Raw genomic sequence first — 23593 nt, forward strand, 5'->3', positions numbered from 1 at the left:
CACCACATTGGCCTTGTTATATGCCTACAGCATAACTTCTACAACAGAGCTTTCTCAGCTCCCTACCCATACTCTACATTCCAATGAAACTGAATTACTTTATTTTCCTATTTCTAAAATGCAACAGATGATGATAAGACACGCTATCAATTTAATAACATTTTAGAGAAAAAAAGGATATAACCACAGTACATTCAGATAGTGATTATAAGACACCAATTGGAAATGTTAAAAAACAAGGGGGAAGAAGGATAAGTGTGCATCTTAAGTTAAAAGATGGACAGGGTTTGTTGCTCTCAGAAAATGCTTTGTATTTCTTGAGCTCCCAAGACTTGCTTATGCCTTTCCTTTTATTTGGGTTTCCTAGGTGATTCAGCAGTAAAGAACCTACCTACCAATGCTGATGATGCAGGTTTGATCCCTAGGTTGGAAAGATCCCCCAGAAGAGGAAATGCAACCCAATCCAGTGTTCTTGCTGGAGAAATCCCATGGACAGAGGAGCATGGTGGGCTAAAGTCCATGGGGTCACAAAAGAGTTGGTTACCACTAAGCACGCACACAGATTTCCTTCTGTTTGAAACATCTCTCTTCTCCCCACCCTTCTCTACAACCTATCCAGATTCTAAGGATCCCCTCCTCCCTCTCACGAGCCCTGTCCTGATCCTACCAACCAAATGCGATCTTTTGTTTGTTCATTGGTTCATTCAACAAATATTCAGAGTGCCTGCTGAGTGCCAGAATCTGTTCTAGGCAACAAGGATTAGATGGCAGATAACACAGGCAGACCTAGTCCTGAAGCTTATGTGTAAGCTCCATATAAATCCATGGAGCTTATAGGCTACATGAAGAGACAGACAAAAATGAAGTAAATTAACAAATGAATGAAATACCCACAGATTGTAAAGGATGCTATGGAGGAAAACAGCAATGGCAAACAAGGAGCTGAGACAGAGAATTAGAGAGGGGAGTCTCCTCTGTGATAGGGGGTCAGAGAAGGCCTGGACAAGGTGAAAACATAAGCTGAGGCCTGAAGGGAGAGGAGAATGGAATACATGGCATGGGGAGAAGATGTTTCCAGGCACACGGAACCACGTATGCAGAAGCCAGGAGGTGAGGCTGAGCTTGCTTTGTTTGAGGAACAGACCTTTCCTTCCCTTGGACCTCCAGAATATTTCATATCTTCCTTTGGGGTTTATACTCGTTTCCTTTAGTCATAGTCCTTGTCATCATTTTCTTATTCTCCCTTTCATGACTGACAATTAGTAAATTATTGTTTAATGTTTATTGATTGATTTGGCTGTGTCGGGTCTTAGCTGTGGCCCAAGAGACCTTCACTGCGGCCTGCGGTATCTTTAACTGCTGCCCATGGGCTTGGTGACTCTGCAGCGTGTGGGATCTTAGTTCCCTGACTAGCGATCGAACCCACGTCCCCTGCATTGCAAGGCGGATTCTTAATCACTGAACCACCAAGGAAGTCCCCACAATTAGTAAATTTTTGAGGGCAAGAACTGAGTCCAAATTATCTATGTTTATCTTTACAGAGCCTTGGACAGTATCTTGTACAAACCAGATACTCTGTATGATGTTTTGAATTCCATATGATTATAAATTGGGGCTATATTTACTAAGTCCATAGATTCAGTTTCACAATACTTAGTCCTTTACTGAGCTACACTTTAATTGAATGCTTTGGGGGTTTTCTTGTTCTTTTTGAAAAATTAATTTATTTATTTTAATTAGAGACTAATTACTTTACAATATTGTGGTGGTTTTTGCCATACATTGAAATGAATCAGCCATGGGTGCTTTGGGTTTTTACCAAAGGTTGTAATAACAGCAATATTAAATTCATTACAGTATTGCCGTTAAACGGCATTGAAAATATTATTCAGTATATTATTCAATGCACTCTCTAGAACTTCTTTTTGGAATTCAGTGTTAGCAAAAATTTTACTTCTGAACTAATTTGCTTCTTTCTTTTTGAACTTCAAATTTATATAATGGATTGTGTTTCATCTTACTATTGTGGGAGCTAGAAAACTAAAAATTAATCTGACTATTTGATTTGAACAATTAAGACAGTATATTTATCTATACTGTTATAGTACGCGCTTTACTTTTTCCCAAATTCTGACTTTTCTCCTGATAATGATTAATAGTACAGTTTGCCAGCCTCTGTGCTAAGTGCTTTACATGAATGATCTCATTCAATCTTTACAAAAATCCTGAGCTTTATGAATTAAAAAAACTAAGACTTAGAATAATGTCAAGCAGATAGAAAGTAGTGGGGCCTGAATGGAACTGTCTGACTTTCCCACTGTGAGGAATTTTAGTATCTTTCCATGTGAGGTGTTTTAAACATCTTAATATAATTTCAGGAAAGAGAAGGAGAAAAATATACACATATGCTTACATGGACATATGTATATTTACATAAAGTTATTTAAATTGAATTTTAAAATAAAATACAGTAGATGTTGATGACCTATCTTTGGTGGTCATGATGCTCAGTCACTTTGGCCGTGTCTCTTTGCAACCCCACAGACTATAGCCCACCAGGCTCCTCTGTCCATGGGATTTTCCAGGCAAGAATCCTGGAGTGGGTTGCCATTTCCTTCTTCAGAGGATCTTCCCAGCCCAGAGATTGAACCTGGGTCTGCCACATTGCAAGCAGATTATTTACCAAGTGAGCCCAATGAGATATATAACAAGAGTCCACAAAACCTTTGATTATTTGACATAGGTAAGTAGGACCTAAAAGACAGAGTAGTTTTTATAGTTTCAGTACACAATTGAAGATGTAAGAAATTTTAAGATTTCTTCAGAATATGAATTTGGACAAAGAATCCCTCCAGGCTCAAAATTTGGCGCACTGCACTGCAGTAAATTTCAAAAAGAGAGTTCCCAGCTGCACTGCAGTAAAATTTCATAGATAATGTTTTGCCATGTTTTAATATAAGATTGGTTCCTAACAGGGAATCCAATCATGGGTTCCTGGCTCTTTCAGATACTCAAGTTGAACTCATAAGGAGAATCTTACATTGTTTAACACTTAAATAACTGTATTCTGTCAGCCAAGATTGCCCTTGCATTTTTATAGAAACAGTTTATAGAGAGAAGAAAATTATTTTTTCCCAAAGTTTATTCCCAAAGCAAATGCTGTCTTTTGGCAGGGGCGGGGTGGGGGGAGGGGAAGGGGGGTGGGTAGTCAAGGCTATCTTTTTTCACTCATGATAAGAGTTTACACCGGCACTGCTAAGAAAACAGGGCTATTAATATATTAGGAATGGAAGAAATTGCCAGCAAAATGAATTTCCCTTCACCAGAGCTGCAGAGGCGAAAAAGCTCAGCAGGAGACCCTGTTTCAGGAACAAACAAAGCCACAGAAGGAAATCCTCCCAGGGCATTCAGACTCAGTTAGTGAGAGCAATAGCTTTTCTTTTGCAGGAAGAACAGGTGTTTCCCCAGAAAAAAAAAAAAAAACAAACCAGAAACCTGCAGAGTCACCTTGCTGAGCTAACAATTGAAAAAAGGCAAAAACTGTATTATTGAAGAATAATTTGGGAGAAAGGTGGAATTTTTGCATTTCTACAGCATCGTGTGTTTTAGTTATCTGTCACTAAGATTACCTGATACTGTGATGGGGGCTTGGAAAGGGGCAAAGTATTGTTAGCAACTAAAAAGAAAATTAGCTCTTCTCCCTTTCATTCTGGAAGGAATTAATAGAAAAAGCACAAATTAACTGTTGTGTATTATCAAAGTGGTCAAATTCAAATGAACAAATTTTAGTATGGCCAAGGACAGTGGAAAAAATATGCTTTCTAAAGATAAAAAAAAAAACAATGGCATAAAATGATTGCAAAAAGAGTCAAGAGACGACAGGGACCAAGAGATGCACTGGAATCAGCACCAGTAACGGCTGCTTAATTCAGGCACGTGCTTGTTGAAACAAAGGTTTGTCAGGCAAGAACTGCAAGATGGTTCTGCTCATTGTCAAACTCCACGTTGTTAATGGGATGGAGGTAGGAGGAGTAACTGGTCAAGTTTATCTAAATGTTTCTCCTGCAGCACAATTTCAACAAGTTTCTAGGTATTAGAGTCTGCCAACTCGACTTGGTGAGTCTTTCAAAGCCTTTTTCAATTTTTTATCAGTCAGCTGCCACTTACTGGGGGCCCTCTAACTGCCAGCCACTGTGCATGGCTGGGAGGATACAGGGATGAATAAAAGAAGGAATTCAGAGAAGGAGTTGGTGTGATTAGGTCTCAGAAAAATTGTCTCCTTCTGCTCAACACCCCCAGGAGATTGTTTAATGTGAAAGAAATTCGTTAGATATAACAATGGAAATTTTTAAGGAGTTGTGAATTGTGAATTGGGACTCCATTCTTGATAAATACAATTGTGGAGGTGAAGTCACAAATCAGGAGACTCTTTGGGAGTATAGATTTAAGAACAAAGGGAGCTGGATTTGTTTGTAATATGCTACCTTCCCCAAAGGGGCTTCCACGCTGGCTCAGCAATAAAGAATCTGTTTGCCAATGCAGGAGGCATGGGTTTGATCCCTGGGTCAGGAAGAACCCCTGAAGAAGGGAATTTCAACCCACTCCAGTATTCTTGCCTGGGAAATCCCATGGACAGAGGAGCCTGGTGGGCTACAGTCCATGGGTCACAAAGAATTGGACATGACTTGTGACTAGCAAGAGCAACAACCTTCTCCAAAAGTACTTTTAGTCATTTCTCTTTCGATTAGTCTTCCCTCCCATGAATATCCCATATTTACCTTTCAGCTAAGAATTCTGCTTATACTTACTTTCTCACATACATCTCTGATTCCTTCATATCTGTATAGTAATTAAGAGCACAGATTTTGGAGTTAAGGAGACCCAATTTCAAACTTTGGCTCAGCCACTAGCTGTGTGACATTAGGCAAGTTGGTTATCCTTTCTGAGTTTCAATTCCTCACCTGTACTCTGTTGTTATGGGATGTGAAATGTTACATATTGTACATTGTGATTCTGGCTCGTGGCAGCTAGCAGGTAAAGGGCTGAAGAAACACCTCTATATCTCCCTACCCTGAAAATACCTGAGACAATGAGGCGCTTTGGTTGTTATTTGTTTTTGTTTTATTTTGAGAAGGCTCAACTTGGAAAGGCTGGAATTTTCTGGAAGCCTGCATTTACCCCAACACTTCCTGTCTGAAGGATTCTAATTGCACTGCTAGACAAAAGAAGCCACACACAAACCTTGTGCTTTTCAACGGTCAAGTTAAATTATGGCTTGGAAAAAAGGCATAATATGGAACCAGTGCCTTTGCCAAATGACATACTCTGCCCTGGATTTACTGACATTTTGTCTTTTATTTTGGAGAAATTTGCAATTATGCCAGTTTCTTCAGCAAAAAAAAGTGCCAGTCATTTTCTAATGTCTGTCAAATATGTGTTGGAAAAAAACGTAAATAACTTTAATTTATGAGCTCCATTTGGAAACCTCAAAGGCCCAGAATTACTTGAAATGGTAGAGTTACTTCTTCAAGTAAAAACTCCTATTACAAACAAAATTTGGGAACTACAGTGCCCATGCAGTGTTTGGCAACACATGTAGTTTTTCTGCTTTGATGAAGAAAGAAGCTCAACACATAACCATGAGTCACAGTTGTGTACATCACCTTGCATAGGCACCAGAGCCCTTGCCAACAGTCCTGAAGACATTTTGCCTATTGCTACAGAAGGCATCAATTTCTCCAGACTCAGAGATTTGACTCATTGGGATTTAAAGAAGTTTTTGTCAAGAAATGGAAGCAGAATATGAAGTTATTCTTTTTTTTTTTTTCATTTATTTTTATTAGTTGGAGGCTAATTACTTCACAACATTTCAGTGGGTTTTGTCATACATTGACATGAATCAGCCATGGAGTTACATGTGTTCCCCATCCCGATCCCCCCTCCCACCTCCCTCTCCACCTGATCCCTCTGGGTCTTCCCAGTGCACCAGGCCCCAGCACTTGTCTCATGCATCCAACCTGGGCTGGTGATCTGTTTCACCCTAGATAACATACATGTTTCAATGCTGTTCTCTTGAAACATCCCACCCTCGCCTCCTCCCACAGAGTCCAAAATTCTGTTCTGTACATCTGTGTCTGAAGTTATTCTTTGAAATTCCCTCCTAAAATAATTCCACAGGGGAAAAGTCATTTGTTGCTTTGATTTATCTGTTCAATTGAATAAGATTTTTTTTTCGGCATAAGGCTCTGAGGACACCATTTTGGAAGCTAACCAAAACATACACACACCAAGAAACCCCAAAAGCCCTTTTGGCCAAGTTGCCACTGTGGGAGAAGAGATTGGAAACAGACAGATAAGAACTTTGCCTGTGCTGGAGGAGAGTCTCTTGGCCCTGCTTAAGAGTGATGAAACGTGTCTGTTTCTCACAAGGCAAAAATCTACAGACACCTGGAAGCACTGCAGAACTTCTCCAAAGGTTAGTTTTATTCATTTGACCTTAAAATTTAAGTGTGGGTTTTAATCATTTTCTCACTGATATAAACAGCAGAGATGATTCAGACTTTGCAAAGATGACCAAACTCATTGACCCAAGGAAAGAGGAAATGATACGACTATATCAGCTTGAAGAATCCTAGAGAAATCCAATGTGTCTCAGCCTAAGCCTATCTGTTTGCTACAATCTGCTTTGTTAATTAGGGCTTTCTTTCAATTGTTGCTAACAAAATTGTTGTTGTTATTTAGTGGCTAGATAATGTCTGACTCATTGTGACCCCATGGACTGTAGCCTGCCAGGTTCCTCTGTCCATGGGATTCTCCAGGCAAGAATTATTGGAGAGGGTTGCCCCTCCCTTCTCCAGGGGATCTTCTCAACCCGTGGATCAGACCTATTTCTCCTGCATTGCTGGCGGACTCTTTACCAATGAGCCACTAGGGAAGTCCTATCAAAATTAAAAGTTAAAACTGATAGAATAGCACAAATGACAAACACTGTGTTATAAAGATTATGCCATAATTTCTTCTCTTCAAGTCAAATGATGATAGCCTTCTCATTTAAATTTGCTTTGGGAAGGAATTTTAATTTTGTTATTTTGTATTTGCACACTTGGATTAATTTCAAATTTCTTCATTTGTATGAGTAAACAAGAATGAGAAAAGGAAATTTTTTGTAAGTTTTTTTCTATGTGAAAGAAATCAGTTTCTAAAGTGATAAAATTGTGTGTGCCCAAATTGGAAGGGATGTTTGTGTGCATTTTTGTGAGACAGTGATCCTTTTCTTTCATCTGCTCAATGGAGGTGAATGACACCCCCTCTCCAAAACATTTAAGAACTCTAGATTTAATAACCCTGGAGGAGGAAATGGTAACCCACTCCAATATCCTTTCCTAGCAAATTCAATGGACAGAGGAACCTGGCAGGCTGTAATCCACAGAGTCACAAAGGGTCGGACACAATTGAGCGACTGACTATGGTGACTAATATGGCCACCTCATTTTACAGTGGAGACTCCACAACACTGGAATAATTGCTCAAAGTCACAGATGGTAAGTGTTAGAACTGGAATTTCTGTGTCTAAGACTTCTGTACACTATTGCCATTAAAGTTCCTCAGTGGAATATGCAACAGTCACATAAGAAAGTTCTTTGGAATCACAACAAAAAACAACAATCAACCAAAAACAAACAAAAAACTGAAAAAAAAAAGCTTTTGTTCCAAATGTGTTACTATTGGATTTTCTGAACCTTCACCTCCAACCTGTCTAGACCTGTCAGCTGCTTGGGAAATCCATCTGCCACCTACCTCATCTTGTTCCTGCTTGTTTTTCATCTTTAATGATAGATGTCCCAGTTCCAAATCCTCTAGCAGACTTAAGTATCTTAAATAACCAACACTGGCCTTCACCTGGGTGTGTCTCTGTTCCCTAAGCCCAAACCCTAGCTTTTCCTGCTCGTCATTTCGCCATTGTCTGAACTCTGTATGTTACACTGTCTTAGTCCATTTGGGCTGCTCGAACAGAGTGCCATAGACTGGGTGGCTTATAAACAACAGACATTTATTTCTCACAGTTCTGGTTGTTGGCAAGTCCAAGACTGAGGCACTGGCTGATTTGGTGTCTAGTAAGAGCCCGCTTCCTATTTTATAGACACCCACCTTCCTACTGAGTCCTTCAGGTAGAAGGGACAAGGGAGCTCTCTGGGGTGTTTTATAAGGGCTTTGATCCCACTCATGAGGACTCCACTTTCATAACCTAGTCACTTACTAAAGCTCCCACTTCCTAATACCATTATATTAGGGATTAGGACTTAACAGGTGAATTCTAGAGGGACATAAACCCACCTTACAATGCAGGAACCATAAGAGTCGCAGGTTCTATCCTGCATGGGGAAGACCCCCTGGAGGAGGGCATGGTAACCCACTTCAGTATTCTTGCCTAGGGAATCCCTGGAAGGTAGTTCAGGAAAAATGTGTGCCTACTTCTAAGGAACCCCAAGGGTATTCATAGGCCCCCAGTCCAAAGTCCCCTCTCTGCAAGTAGGAACCCTGTAGGTTGAAGCAGAAGTAGGTGGTATCAGGTGGGTGGTTTAAGAGGATAAACTAAAATGGGAGTCAGCAGTATCCAGGGCCAGCATCAGTTTTCACAGACTCAGCTTCCTGAAAACATGGTAGTCTCCAGCAATGGGGAAGAGTAGTTAAATATTACCCATGACAGCTGACCAGACAGAGACACAAGTGAAGAACTCATTCCCTGTAGCGACTCCCAAGCACACGTTGGCAAAGACTTTGCAGAAAGATGGGGAAGGCCCTGGAAACACAAGTTCCAGGGTGTTAGGCAGTCAGAAAATAGGATAAAGACAACAGAAACACATGTTTATGATAACCGTAAATGAAGAATGTGATACAAAATTACCTGTATATTAAGATATATGAAGGCTTCCCTGGTGGCTCAGATGGTAAAGAATCTGCTGCAATGCAGGAGACCCAGGTTCGATCTCTGAGTCAGGAAGATCCCCTGGAGAAGGGAATGGCAACCCACTCCAGTATTCTTGCCTGGAGAATCTCATGGACAGAGGAGCCTGGCAGGCCACAGTCCATGGGGTTGCAAAGAGTTGGACATGGCTGAGCAACTAATACTTTCACTTAAAGGTGCATGAATATGAAATAAAGGCTAAAGAGAGATACTTCACAATGGTCAAAGTTATTGTGTTGAAAAATTATGGGTGATTTTCTTTCATTTGTGTTCTGACTCTTTTGTAATATTATTATAAATTTTAGAGTTTTTACCCAAAAAGGTAATGGGTGAAGAGAATATTTAATTAACACTTTTATCTTCTACAAGAAAAAAAGAAAGTTCTTAAAAACCCTAATAATTTTTTCTTCCATCCTTTGTCATTTTTTCAAGGTCTGTCTTCAAGCTGATTCTCATTCTAATTTGTTCTTTCTTTCAAATAAAATAATTACTCTCCCTCAGGCTCAATTATGATATAGTTTGAGCCTGTTGTGTATTGCTGGCCAGGGTGTCACTGGAGTGAGCCATACAAACATGCCTAAATCTGAGGTGGAAGTACGTGACTTGCAAAAAAAAGCTGAGACATACAATTTATAAGACAGCAGAAGACATGAATCAGATACAAAAGGACAAGTGCAGTTTCTCAGGGGAAAAATAGAAAAACTTAGGTGCCACACTTGAGGACTGAAGCTGTTTTAGATGGAAAAGTTGGAAACTTGATTCTAGGGAAAGAAATAGATTAATTCACATTTAATGGACTTACAATACAAATAAAAACTAAATTTATTTCTGAAGATTATTTTTAAATAAAGGATTCCCTTGTAGCTCAGTGGGTAAAGAAATTACCTGCAATGCAGGAGACCCGGTTTCGATTCCTGAGTGGGAAAGACCCCCTGTAGAAGGAACCCACTCCAGTATTCTTGCCTGGAGAATCCCATGGACAGAGGAGCCTGGCAGGCTACAGTCCATGGAGTCGTGAGAATTGGACACGACTTAGCGACTAAACCAACCAACCATTTTTAAATAAATTTAAGGATTCACATCTATTATGAAATAAAATGCTTAACTTTTCTAACAGAAGTTTAGTACCCAACTTAATCTTGCTATGTGTAAACACTAGATGAAAATTTTATACGTCTCTTCACCATAACTACACTATTCTCTAAAAATAAGTGCCTAGGCAGTAACCAAATAACTAACTTCAAATTTTAATTTTCAAAATATTGTCATGCAAACAAAATTGCTAAAGAATGGCATGGCCCATTCACAATCTGGCAAAGGACTAGAGACTATTTCAAAATGTCTTGATTTCTTTTTTTCACTGTTTATCAAATCACTCAAAGAAAAACACCCGCCTTTTGTCTCTACATGTCACAGAGCAGCTGTTTTGTTGTTTTTTTTTTTGAGACTGGATTGCTATTAATACTTCAATTAATATTAACAAGCCATTGGCATTTGAAATAAATAGATCAACAGTTTTAAAGGGTGGGACTTTCCCAGTGGTCCAGTGGTTAAGACTCTGTACTTCCTCAGTCAGAGAGCTAAGATCTCAAATGCCATGCAACTCAGACAAAAAATTAAATAATAAAAATGAAAAAAAAAGGACTTTTTTTTTTTTTAAGTTATAAAAGGAGTAGAGATAGCCTGCCTACCTTGCAAATTCTTCCTGGCTAGGATATTCCGTTAAACCACATGCTGTACATTCTATGTAGTCAGGGATTACCACTTAAGGTACTCCTGTATTCTCTGTAGCACTCAACACTAGACTCCTAATTAGTCGCCAATAAGGGCTAGTTGACTGGTGTCTGTAAGAGAGTAGCCTGCCTTGATTTCCTACACCCTCCACTTCTCCAGTAGAAGTTCTCCTCCTTTTCCTGAGGAGCATATTCAAATTTTTACCTTTTTTTGTGTGTGGCCTATGGGATCTTAGCTTGTGGACCATTCCACCAGCGACTGAACGCACATTAACAGCAGAGGGAGTGCTGAGTCCTAACCACTGGGCGTACAGATGGTGTGTGGCATGCGTGATCAGCCGTGTCAGACTCTGAAACCCCAGGGACTGTAGCCTGCCAGCCTCCCCTGTGTATGGAATTTTCTGGGCAAGAATACTGGAGTGGGTTGTCATTTTCTACTCCAGGGGATCTTCCCAACACAGGGATCGAACCTGTGTCTCTTGCTTCTCCTATATTGGTGGGCAGATTTTTTACACTGGCGCCACCAGGGAATTCCTCAAATTTTTATCTTATGCAATTAGCTATTTTTGAGTTACGATCAGACCTTTTTCTCCCCTCATGGGGAGGACAGAGACATTGCTTGGTATCTTTCTGTTCCTTACAGTGCATGGTACACTGTAGATGCCAAATAGCTATTGGTTGGAGTAATACTTTGAACAAAGTGATCACTGGGAAGTAAACATGAAAACTGGAAGACTTCTTCCACTTCCCAAACCTGAAATTGCTTGAGAACCATTGGTAAAATAAATTGAGGTTTATTTTCATAGTTGTACTTATAAATACAAGATGTAAAAAGTAGAAAAATAAGAATCTATATTCATGTGTTTTGTTCTTCTTCCAGGAAAATCTTTACAGATCACAAAGTACATATATTTTATTCATAGTGACTATTAGTGACCCTTCACATCTGAATGTTAATGCTTGTGATGAAACACACTAGCATATAAACATCTCTTTTCTAAATGGAGTTGCTAATCTTCCAGTAAAAATGTTTGTATATATTTCTTTTTTCTGAACATTTTGGCTCCTCTTCTTAGAAAACAGATTATTTCTCGTGAGCATTACAAACTTAGATCTCTGCCTACCTAGATGCATTTTCATCACAGTGTTTTTCCATGACTTTTATAGTCACAGTGTGCAGTAGAAGGAGGAACACCAACATACACTCATTGCCTGTTAAGTGCCAAAGACTGTGTTTAGGCACTTTTACATTTGGTGTCTTGAATCCTCATGAAAGACTGCATGACATATGCCCATTTTACATATGATGAAACTGAAGCTCAGAAAGACTGACCATCTTTCTCATTGCCTTACAACAGATAGTGGAGCTGAGATTTAAATCATTACTCTTTGAATCCTATATAAATATTTAAAGAAAGTCTGCATTTATAATACTGTCGAAAAAGTCAGACTTGTACAGACAGGTGAGGTAATAGTTTTAAATGCCTTGAAACAGGATAGTGTTTTGGAATACATTTTCTCTCTCTCTTTTTAAACAGTATTATTAAGCTATGATTAACATGCAATAAATTTCACATAACTAAAGTGTCCACTTTGCTGTTTTCACACATGTGTACACCCATGAAACTCACACAATACAGAAAAAAAGAACATATCATCCTTCCATGCCTTTCCTTCCCTCAGGCCCAAGCAGTCACTGATCTTCTTTCTCTTACTATAGATTAATTTGCATTTCCTATAATTTTATAAAAATGGAAACATACAGTATGTGTACTCTTTTTCGATCTGACTTATTTTGCTCAATATAATTATTATGGAGTTCTTCCACACTGTTGCATATATAAATAACTAATCCCTTTTGGTTGCTGAGTAGCGTCCTATGTTAAGTATGAATATACCACAGTTTGTCTATTTATTCATTCATTTACTCAATCCTTTTGGTTCTCCCTGCCCGCCACACAGAAATTACTTTATCTAATTTGCAGTTTCTGATTGTGCCCTTGGCATTACAGTGGACCCCTGCGATTTTTGACTGTCCTGTACCCCTTCCCACTTACATCTGTTAATAGCAAGCTCCTGTTTCTCGGACAGCTTCATCTCCCCCATTCCACATGATCCAGTGGGACTCTTTTGATTGTAAGTGGACACATATGACCCAGGTTGGACCAATCAGAGTTCTTCTTTGGAATTTTCTCAAAGAAATTCCTTTCCGTTAGATTAGGAACTGTGAGGGTGTGATCCCAGAGATGCCAGTGAGCTTGAAAAGAATCGTGAGAGAAAGAGGTAGGCACAGACTGAAGCTCAAGAGAAAGATGAAGTGACTGTGTTCTGAGGCAGACTTCCTGGATCCAACTGATGAAAAAGATTGCTTGGCTCCTGGCCTTTTGCATTTTAATTATGTGCCTGCCTGCATCCATACCCTACTTATGGTAAAAGTAAACCCGCATTTTGTTTTGGAGGGAATCTCTCTTCCCATACTCTCAGTGTATGCTATTCAGGTGAAGCAAACTCCACCCTGGCTCTAAGGGTAGAGTATATGTGGCCACTCACTCAATTGCCTTGGCCACAGTGACATTCACGGATGCAAGCGGGGCTAATTAGAGTCAGGTTTGTGCTACAGACGTGGCTCCCTTTTTCATGTAAGACTTGAACCAGAAAGTTTAGAACTACAAATATGACAGCCATCTTTTGACCTAATGGGTGGATAACCAAGGTTACTAAAGGCAGAACCAAAGGAAGGAGAGAAAGCTGGTGTTGACAACTTCATGTGAACTTCTTGGATAGGACGTCCCTGAAGCCTGTACTACCTCTGGTTTTTGCAATTATGTAAACAACAAAATTCCCCCTTTGTATAAATTATTTGTAAGAACCTGCCTGCCAGTGCAGGAGACGTAGGAGACGTGTGTTCAATCACTGAGTCAGGAAGATCTCCTGGAGAAGGAAATGGGTACCCACTCCAATACTGGGTAGCCTGGCAGGCTACAGTCCATGGGGTTGAGAAGAGGAGGATACGACTTAGCGACTAAACAACCACACTAGATTGTTTGAATTGCTGTGTGTGTTACTTAAAAAAGTTGTGATATAGGTGTTTTTCATTCATTGTCTCAACTTCTACAACCTGTTAAGTATGTTATCCCAATTTTACATATGAGGAAACTCTTAGTTAAGTAACCAACCAAAATCCCACAGTGGCAAAGCTAAGGTTGCTATCCAGTTACGTGATTGCAAAGCGCAGGTCCTTTGCAAATACTGCCTCAGGGGTACAACACTAACCTGCTTAGTCCTGTGCTTTTTCTAGTCTTTCTATTGCATAAAGTTTAATTCTAATTAACATTTGCAACTTCCTTGTGGCTGAAATAAAATTACATATATGAGGCTTAATTCACTCTTGGCAGTTAAGGAAGGCATAGTTTTCAACCATTTCATGTCATATCAACTCTAAACTGATCCCAGGGTCCCATCGGCTTGGGTAAGGCAAGTTGGTTTATTGAGAAACTTGCCCTTGTGAACTAATAAGTAAGAGTAGAAGGATGATATCTACAAACCAGCCTTATAAACTTCTCCAAAAGTGAACCAGTGCCAAATTTCAAAGATGACCAAACGAAAAGGCCATTGCAGCTACTCCCTCTCTCCTCTCATTCTTTCAAGGATGAAAAAAGGTCAGTAATCATTCCGACAAGCCCTTGGGAAAATGGCTAATTGCCACATCTCCCTTCTTAATATGCTTAAGAGGGAAAAACCTTTACAGCCCTAACTCTTCACTTTTTTTTTTTCTCTTTAAGGGGATGAATTTGTTAAATCTTTAAGATAGTTTCATGCATTGCTTCGTTTCTCAGGAAGCTCAAATACTGATTCACAGACCACCGCTGCTTTTTTTTTCTTTTCCCAGCAGACAGACCATCAATTTAGCTAAGAGCAGTTAATAACACAAAGTTTAAAAAACAAAGAAAAACTATTTAATTCCTGCTTAGTCTCTTAATAGAGCCTTGTGTGGAACCTTACTGGAAGCCTGGAGACTAACACTCTAGAGACCAAAAAAAAAGAAGCAATTTTGTCAACAACTAGAGAACAACTTCATTTTAAAATGAAATGATTGAAAACTATGCCTTCCTTAACTGCCAAGAGTGAGTTTGGTTTCTGGATTTGTTTCCCTTGTAAGGACACCTGACATCACTTTCCTCAGAGCTTTTTATAATGTTGCCGGGACTGTACCAAATATCCTGGATGCTGTCTATTAACCCTTTACAGCTAAATCCAGTATTTCAAACATTGAACATTTGAAAATTAAGATGTAGACAGGGAAGAAATTTCCCTCCCCAGATTTGTAAATTGTATGTCTATGGAGATATTCTGATAGTGATTGTAAATAGATCTGACTCTGTAAACCAACTCTCTACAGTTAACTTTTAAAATAAAAGGCTACAGCCGTATCATTATGCATTGGTATCAAGCTGTTTTGCAAATGTTGGATTGGTACCAAATATTTAGAAAAATTAAATGTTGAGGTGAGGCTAGCTGTTCTGTTTTCAAAGCATGTTCAAAAAAAGTCCTTTGAAAAGAACACTTTTCTCGCTAGTTTCACTTTTGTTGTTGTTGTTCAGTCACTCAGTTGGGTCCAGCTCTTTGCAACCCCATGGACTGCCGAACGCCAGACTTCCCTGTCCTTCCTTCACCATCTCCTGCAGTTTGCTCAAACTCATGTCCATTGAGTCAGTGACGCCATCCAACCCTCTCATCCTCTGTCGTCCCCTTCTCCTGCCTTCAATCTTTCCCAGCATCAGGGTCTTTTCTAATGAGTCAGTTCTTTGCATCAGGTGGCCAAAGTATTGGAGCTTCAGCATCAGTCCTTCCAATGAATTTTCAGGACTGATTTCCTTTAGGATGGACTGCTTGGATCTCCTTGCAGTCCAAGGGACTCTCAAGAGTCTTCTCCAACACCACAGTTCAAAAGCAACAATTCTTTGGTGATCAGCCTTCCTTATAGTCCAACTCTCACATCCATACATGACTGCCGGAAAAACCACAGCTTTGACTAGATGGACCTTTGTTGGCAAAGTAATATGTCTCTGCTTTTTAATGTGCTATCTAAGTTTGTCATAGCTTTTCTTCCAAGGGGCAAGCATCTTTTAATTTCATGGCTGCAGTCACCATCTCACTTTTATGAAACATAAAATTACTTTCCTCAAGTAATATTAGGGGATGATAGTTGATTGCTGCCCTTAGCTTAATTGGCTTCATTCTTATTGCAAAAAAATAAATGTACGATGTGTTTGGCCTAGTGAAACAGAGAAGCGCATAGACAAAAAAGCTTTCCCTCAATTTGGTAAGTTAATTTCTTCGAGGACTTTTTTACAGTTATTAATAATTGGAAAGGCTCCAGAAATTCATACATGTGGAAAATCGTTTTGTAGACAGGCAAAGCTATATATTAATGTTGTATATACAAGTGGTTCTCAAACTTTCTTGTTTACTGGAATCCAGCAGACTTAAAACTGCTTGCTGGGCTCCATCCCAGAGTTCCTGATTCAGCTGGTGTCAGGTGGAGCCTGAGAATTTTCATTTCTAAGAAATCCCCAGGTGATATTGCTGCTGGTGGTTTAGAGATCATTGTTTGCGAACCACTGATGTAAGGCAACTGAAAACCAGCTTAAGAAAACCAGCTTCTTTTTTCCATATTTTATCTGGTCATGTTTCACATTTGTTTTCCAGGCTATGTCACTCTCAAAGTGTGAATCAGAGAAAAGATTTTCTGTCTACACCCTGTGCAAGTTCAATGACCTTCAAATTCTCCCCTTCAAGGATCCCCTTTCCTGAGGCTGAAGAGTAAATGTCTCAGGCTTTAAGAGAGCAGTTTTGCAAACCACTCATCAGCAATTGCGTGTTGCTCAATATTTTCATGTATGTCCTGTGATAAAGCTACTCTAGGATCAGAACATTTTGGGATACACTGGTTCAGCTGGAGAGAAAATTATTTTTGGCGTCAGGACTTTTCAGAGTTTTTAATATATAAATGTGCATTATGAATTTCCAAAAGAGATTAAGTAGTTGGGTTGACTTTGAAACCCTTCTCGATCCTTTCCCACCAAACTCTGTGTGCTGAGTTGCCTCAGTGGCTTCTGGCTCTTTGCAACCCTGTGGATTGCAGCCTGCCAGGCTCCCCTGTCCATGGGATTGTCCAGGTAAGAATGCTGGAGTGGGTTGCCATAGCCACCCTTCCATCTCAGGGATCTTCCTTACCCACAGATCAAATCTGCATCTCCTGCTTGGCAGGCAGATTTTTTACCCATGATCTTCCCATCTGGGAAGCCCACCAAGCTCTAGGAAATATCTATTAAGCACAGTTTGGGAGATGATTTATAACTTTTATCATTTAACTTTATTTTACAAGGCTAGAAAAAAAAATCTATATTACAACCATGCCAAAATCATGACGTGTGAATTTTAAAATGGTTTTAAAAATTAACTAAATGCACACACCCATTTTGACTGAATGTGACTTTTTCTTTTCTTTTTTCTTTACAATTGCTTAAGAATAGATTAAAAGATATCTACCCTCTTAAATTCTTAAGGGTACAGTACAGTGTTGTTAACTATAGGCACAAATTTGTACAGCAGACCTCTAGAACTTTTTCATCTTACATAATTGAAACTTTATACCCACTGAATAGCATTCTCCATTTCCTACACCCTCTAGCTCCTGGCAATCCTTCTCCTGTTTTCTGCTTATGAATTTGTCTGTCATAGTTCATATAAATGGAATCATGAAGCATTTGTGCTTCTGTGATTGGCTTATTTCACTTAGGGTAAAGTTCTCTGGTTTCATCCATATGTAGCATCATTTCCTTCTTTTTAATGGCTGAATAATATTCCATTGTATGTAAATACCACATTTGTTTTTTTATGTGATATTTTCTAGATTAAATAATGTACTAAGTTGATACAAAGAAAGAACCCATGGCTTTCAGCCTCTGTTGGTAATCAAGACTTTCCTCACATCACCACTTATCCTGTTCTATCAATTTCCTTTCCATTACTATTTCATTTTTATTAGATTTCTCATGATTATGAATTATGAATTCCTTAAGTGATTACATGTTTATTGCTTGTTTCTACCACTAACAAACATTTCCATAAGGGCTATATCTTGTTGTTCTTGTTCACTTCTATATTTTCACTGCCTAGAACAGTGCTTGGCACATCAGGAGGAATCAGTACATTTATTTGATGGAAAGAACAAATAGATGGATACAATCATTAACTAAGCTCTAATTATGCAATCCTTATTGTAATAAAAGATGTAGGAAGAGGAAAAGGTACTTTTCACCAGCTTTAGATGGGGCAATTAGAATAATCTTTTGATTTACAATGGAGTAATTCTAATATAATGATAGAAGGGGGAATTATTCATGTGTAACTCAGGATATTATTTTGTAAACTTACTTTTATTATGATTTTTAACATTACTAAGAGTCCAAAAAGAGACATACAATTATTTTTTTTAAATAAGGCAAGTGAAAGTGAAGTCGCTCAGTCGTGTCCGACTCTTTGAGACCTCATGGACTGTAGCCCACCAGGCTCCTCCATCCATGGAATTTTCTAGGCAAGAGTACTGGGTGGATTGCCATTTTCTTTTCCGGGGGAAAAGAAACCCGGGTTTTCGAACCCGGGTCTCCCCGCATTGTGGGCAGATGCTTTACCGTCTGAGCCACTAGGGTGTGATAAATACTTGGTATGTAAGTAGGTCTTATAAAAATACCAACTTTTCTGTCTTTCCAACCTTAAAAGATCTCTGAATCATGCTATTTCTTGCCATATTACAAAGTTCTTTGACTTGGACAAATTTAAAAAGCGTCAATCACAGTTTTGTTTTTTTTAAGCCCACTTGTTCTAAAGGACAGCTTGTTATATATTTGTGTTCTTGTTATGATAAGCAAGTGTTAAATATGTGTAGAGCATAAATGCTGCTAACTTATGGATTCTGATAATTTTAGATGTATGGGAGTGGCTAGATAGAAATGTCTGATTGTTGAATATTACAGTAGATATGTTCAATTTGGTCCAACAAAATAAGAGAAATCGGCAGACATTATTTTTAGGGAGAAAAGATTCACCCAGGAATCCAAGAAGATAATTGTCAGAAGTCCTTAGGACATAATGTGATTTGAAATTACATTAAAATTTTAGTAAGTCTATTTCTGGGCATTACAATGGAAAAATATTTATATCTCACTTCACCGGGCCTTTTATGTGGTTTAAAAAAGTTTTTTTTCTTGTTTAGGTTGTCTACATCCGGTTTCCATTCTCTTTTCAGTCCTCTCATGATCTCCCTCTAGGGGGTTATGTTTTTGTGTTTACTTTATGCTTTTATAGTTTTTAAAGGAAAAAAGTGGGTCAGTATTACTTCAGTTTGTCTTCACTTTCACTCTGCTCTTCATTCCTGAACTAGCTTTTAGCCTCTGGGAGAGAAGAAAGTAAAAACATTTACATAAACTGGGCCAGCCTCTCTCCGGCCCCCCCTCCTTCAAGAAAACAAAACCTAACCAGCTCAGCAAGAGAAGTTCCTTTCTGTCCTCACAGCACCTTCTATTTCCCTTCTCAGAAAGCTCGGGTTTTTATTATAATTGCTTATGGCATATCTTTCATGCCAGTGAGACTCTCAGTCCTTTAAGGGCCTACTATATTGTCAAAAACATAATATAAAGGAGACTGGAGTTTAACTGAATAAATGCTGCCTGTGTGAGTGACTGCTGCTCTCGTATTCACCCAGCCTCCCACAATAAAGGAGAAAAGTTGCAGCAATCAAGCTCAAGTGTGGGTCCTTTGACATCAGCTTTCTAGAGAACGAGTAGAGAACTGTGGCAATGGTATCTAAATTACATAATTACTTGGATAATTTAAGCCACAGTTTTTGTGCTGGTGGGGGGATGTTGAAAGACGAAGGGGCTGAGCCAGTCAGATTTCTTCTCCTAGTCGCCGTGGACAGGCACTGCTTAACTTCACCCCCGCGGGGTCTCATCACCTCTCCCGCCGCCCTCTCGCCACCCCAGAAGCGGGGCCCTTGAGGCGGAGGGCCCCCACCTCGGGGTGGGGGTTTCCCGGGGATACCCCGCCCCGCCTTCCAGGCCCCGCCCCCGCCGCGGCCACCGGCAGGGGTCGCGCTGCCCGCGGCGAGCGGCTCAAGAGGGGGTGGGGGAAGCTCCCGCAGCCGGTCGCCTTTCTCTGCCGCTGCTGGTTGGAGCGTTTCAATAAAAGTCTTTTTTCTCTTGCGCTCTCTCTCCCCGGGGAAACAGGCGGAGGCGTCAATCCGCAGCCGCCGAGTGAGAAAGCGACGCACACGCAGCGGCGAGCGTCTCGTCGGCTCGGCACCGTCCGGCGGCCCCAGAGAAGGAGCCCGTGTCCGGCCCGGCCGCCTCAGCCGGGCGTCGGCGCCTCCCTGCCCGCCCCGCTCCCACCCCGGCTCCTCCAAGGGGATTAGTGGGCCGTCCGCGCGACTCGGCGGCCCGGGAGCCATGTTGTCCGGGGGGCTTGGCAACGCGTGAGGGACCCGCGGCCCCTGCCGGAGGCTCGGACTCTTCGGCGAGAGCTGGAACGCGGCTGCGGCGGCGGAGGCCTGCGCGTCGGAGGCGCCTCGGGTCGGCCAGAGGCTGGGACCCGGACCTGCATCCGGTCGCCGCGGGCGTCGGCGGAGCCGCTTTGCCTCTGCGCCTCTCTCGCCTCGCCTGCTCTCGGGACGCAGCCCCCGCACTTGCTGGTGAGTTGGCGGCCGGCGACGGTGCGGGGCTTTCCCTCCTGCCGCGCCGACCCCGGGCGGAGCGGGGCCGCAGGGTGCCTGGGACTGGGGGCCGGGGCGGGCGGCTGGGTAGGGGCGCGGGAGGCTCGGGCCCGGTCGGAAGTTGAGAGAGGGCGGCGCGGCGCAGGGGGCTCCCTGGTGCCTGTCGTCCCTGGGGTCCAGCGCGGACCCCGGGCACTTCCCTGGGCGTGGGGTGGGGGTGGGTGTCTGACGTTCTGGCTCCTTCGCGGGAGGCGCCTTCAGCCGCCGCCGCGCCCGTGTTTGCTGCCGTCTTGGTCTCCGGGGGCAGGCCGGTCTCCCCGCGAGGCCGAGGAGGGGAAGAGGCAGAAAGTCTCCCGAGACACAAAGGTCCCCGCGGCGGGGGTGGAGCTGCGGGAGCGGGCGGCGCAGCTCCGAGGGGAAGGAAGGGGCGCGGGTCCGCGGGAGGTGGGCGAAGAGGCGGCGGCCGCCGCGTTTCCAGCTCCTTGGAGACGCCGGGGGTGTGCGCGGGTGGGGAGCGGGAGGAGGAGGAGCCCTCGCGTGGGGAGCCGGCCGAGACAAAGCTCGGGGCAGCCTCCCGCGGGCGGGTCACACCCCAGAGTGTTGGCCAGAGCAGAGGTGGAGGGAAGGTGGGAAACCCCAGTAACCGATGGTGAGGGGGAGATGAAGGGGCTGCCAAGTACTGTCGTCTGCGTCGCAGTTGCTTTTCTCAGGGTTTTTGTGCCCGATGGTTTTTGCTCCCCAACTCGGCTGGAGAGCTCCAGATCTGCTCCCTCCCATCACCCCCTCCGTGCCACACAGACTCTCCTTCGGTTTTCCCCTCGTTCTTCCCTTCTCACCCACTCCTTTTCGGGTAAGCAGTATTATGCCTTCTGCTTGGGGAACGTTTGCTAATGACAGGATGTCTGAGCTTGTTCTGACCCTGAACTGCCTTGAACTCCTCTCTTCCTCCCACCCTTTCCTTTCTGGGATCTTATAATGTCACATGGCCGTTAACAATTAGCTTTTCTTCTGCTGAAATGGCAAAAGCATGTAGCTGAAATCCATGGCGCTCCTCCTCTATATCAATGGGTCCACCAGAGATACGTCGTTGTCATGGATTATCCCCTTTTACTTATTAGCCAGATTAACGTTTTAGATACAAAAGTGGCAAATTTTGTTTTGAGTTTTGACTTCTTAGGGTCAGCAAGTATATCCCTGGCAGCCGCTAGATATTCTGTCACTTATCAGGAAATGCTTGACTTAGACAATTGTTTACTCAAACTTTGCTGGTTCTTTCTCAAGTCTTTGTTGAAGGATTTCTTTTAAAAGGCTTTTACGTAAGAAGGTCAGAGTAACAAATCTGAAATTACTGTATTTTAGGTGTATTGACCATTAGAAGAAAATGAATGGGATTTTTTAAGATCTTTGATGTCCTGAGTAAAGGAAAGCCTTCCTAGAAGCTAGAAATAAGGTTTAACCATACTGTAAGAAAAGGACTTGCTAGCATTTAATTGGTTTTGTTCTGTTCTTTTATAAGATTAAGTAGTTGGTTTATTTATTAAATGTTGATGTTGTTTTGTTAATGAAGTCATTTCAGTCTTTGTATTTCTAATATCTGCATACTTCCATAAACAATGGGTTGGAACAAAAGAAAAAATGTGGCTATATTTAAGGAATTTTTTTTTTTTTTTAATGGAAGGGATTTCTAGATGTAGAAGTGGTAACCTTTTATCTGGTAAATTATCTTATGGGCCGGGAAGACTAATGGTTTTGAATACTGGGCTTCAAAGAATTTTGTCTTTGAATTTAAGCTGTTTTAAAATGACTGTGCAAATACATTATTGATTTTTTTTTAACAGCAAAAAGAAAAGCATGTTGAAATGTGTTTGACATCACTGTTGATAATCATTGTAAGAATTTGCCATTAAAATGTTGACACTATAAAAATTGTGAAAGGGACTTCAGTTTAGGGATCAGTCTGAATTGAAAGACTCCCTAAATTCTTTGAAATTAACAAGTCATATCATTAATAATCAATGTTTCATATATTTATCGAAAGGCTGTGTTGAGGATACACTGATTTCCCCCCCCCCACATAATTATTAGTGTCTAATTAGTTCCTTGAAGTTTTATCCTCACTGGAAGGAAATCTACCAAAAAGTCAACAAAAATTTGGGTAGTGGGACTTACAGATGAGTAAAAATACATTTCTGTATCTTTCAAATTTTCAGCTGACCTTTACAGTCAGTAAAAAAAAAAAAAAAAGAATTCTTGTTAAAAAAAAAAAGTTGTCTTGTTAATATTCTGATTTGCCTGTTACTAAAAGGAGCTTCTATAAAATGTGTAATGTATTCTCATCTTTGGATTCAGGTCCATTAAAATCACTTTTAGTGTTGGATATTTGAAATAGTGCAGCTTGCCAGTGACTCTGATTACCTGAAGAAAAAAGAAGGGGAGGGGGGAAGAAGTGATACATAGTAATGAAAAGGCAAAGAGATACATAGTAAGGAAAGATGAAATTAGAATAATTAATTCCGTGTATGATAGCGATTCAATGTGGTCGTGGTAGCTTTGTACACCAGCAGTCTTGTTCTAATAAGACATTGGTTTTACTAATAGAAAAATAAATTTTTTCTGTAGCACAAAATAGCTGTGTTGACTAAGGAAATTTAAAATTATATAAATGTTGATATATTTAGTTTTCATTTACTTGGTTTAGTCCTGTGGTTATGGTGAAAAGAGATGGCTTGGAAAATTTACTCTGTCAATGCCTTTGTTTTTTCCCTTATTTTCAGCGGATATTTTTCTCTTCTATTGGTGAAATAGTACTAACTAAAACACTGCAGAGATTGTGAACAATGGCTACTGAGATAGACATTCAAAAGTGAAGATAATGATGTTACTTAATATAAAAAATTTTCCATGAACACAATTTTTGCCCTGATATTTCCTTTGTTATTGTCTAATAGTACTGAATATTTATAGGGCATTATATTTTGAATCTTTATTACTGTTCTCTAGTCTTAATAAAAATTAGAGCATCATGACATGACATTTATATGGCTTTTATACTTCCATGATGTGTAATTGTAATGAATGTATTGCTGTATTATAGAAAAAGACATTATAAGTTAAATCCAGCTT

At 40.8% G+C, this 23593-nt stretch overlaps 1 protein-coding gene across 4 annotated transcripts in view; it reads left to right on the forward strand.

The window, feature by feature from the left end:
- Positions 1-20367: 20367 nt before the first annotated feature.
- Positions 20368-23593, forward strand: part of CDK17 (cyclin dependent kinase 17) — a 106304-nt gene continuing 103078 nt past the window's right edge. The window contains exon 1 of one of the 4 annotated variants that reach the window (XM_070454144.1): positions 20368-20449. Coding sequence is in view for 3 of the 4 variants with exons in the window: in XM_020869429.2 (XP_020725088.1) it covers positions 21131-21320 (190 nt within the window). In the remaining variant the exon portion in view is untranslated. Of the gene's footprint in view, positions 20450-21049; positions 21321-23593 lie in introns of those variants that run through there. The other 3 variants (XM_020869429.2, XM_020869427.2, XM_020869428.2) reach the window with 3 other exon arrangements.

The sequence above is a fragment of the Odocoileus virginianus genome, chromosome 23 (genome assembly GCF_023699985.2).
Source record: "Odocoileus virginianus isolate 20LAN1187 ecotype Illinois chromosome 23, Ovbor_1.2, whole genome shotgun sequence".
NCBI lineage: Eukaryota > Metazoa > Chordata > Mammalia > Artiodactyla > Cervidae > Odocoileus > Odocoileus virginianus.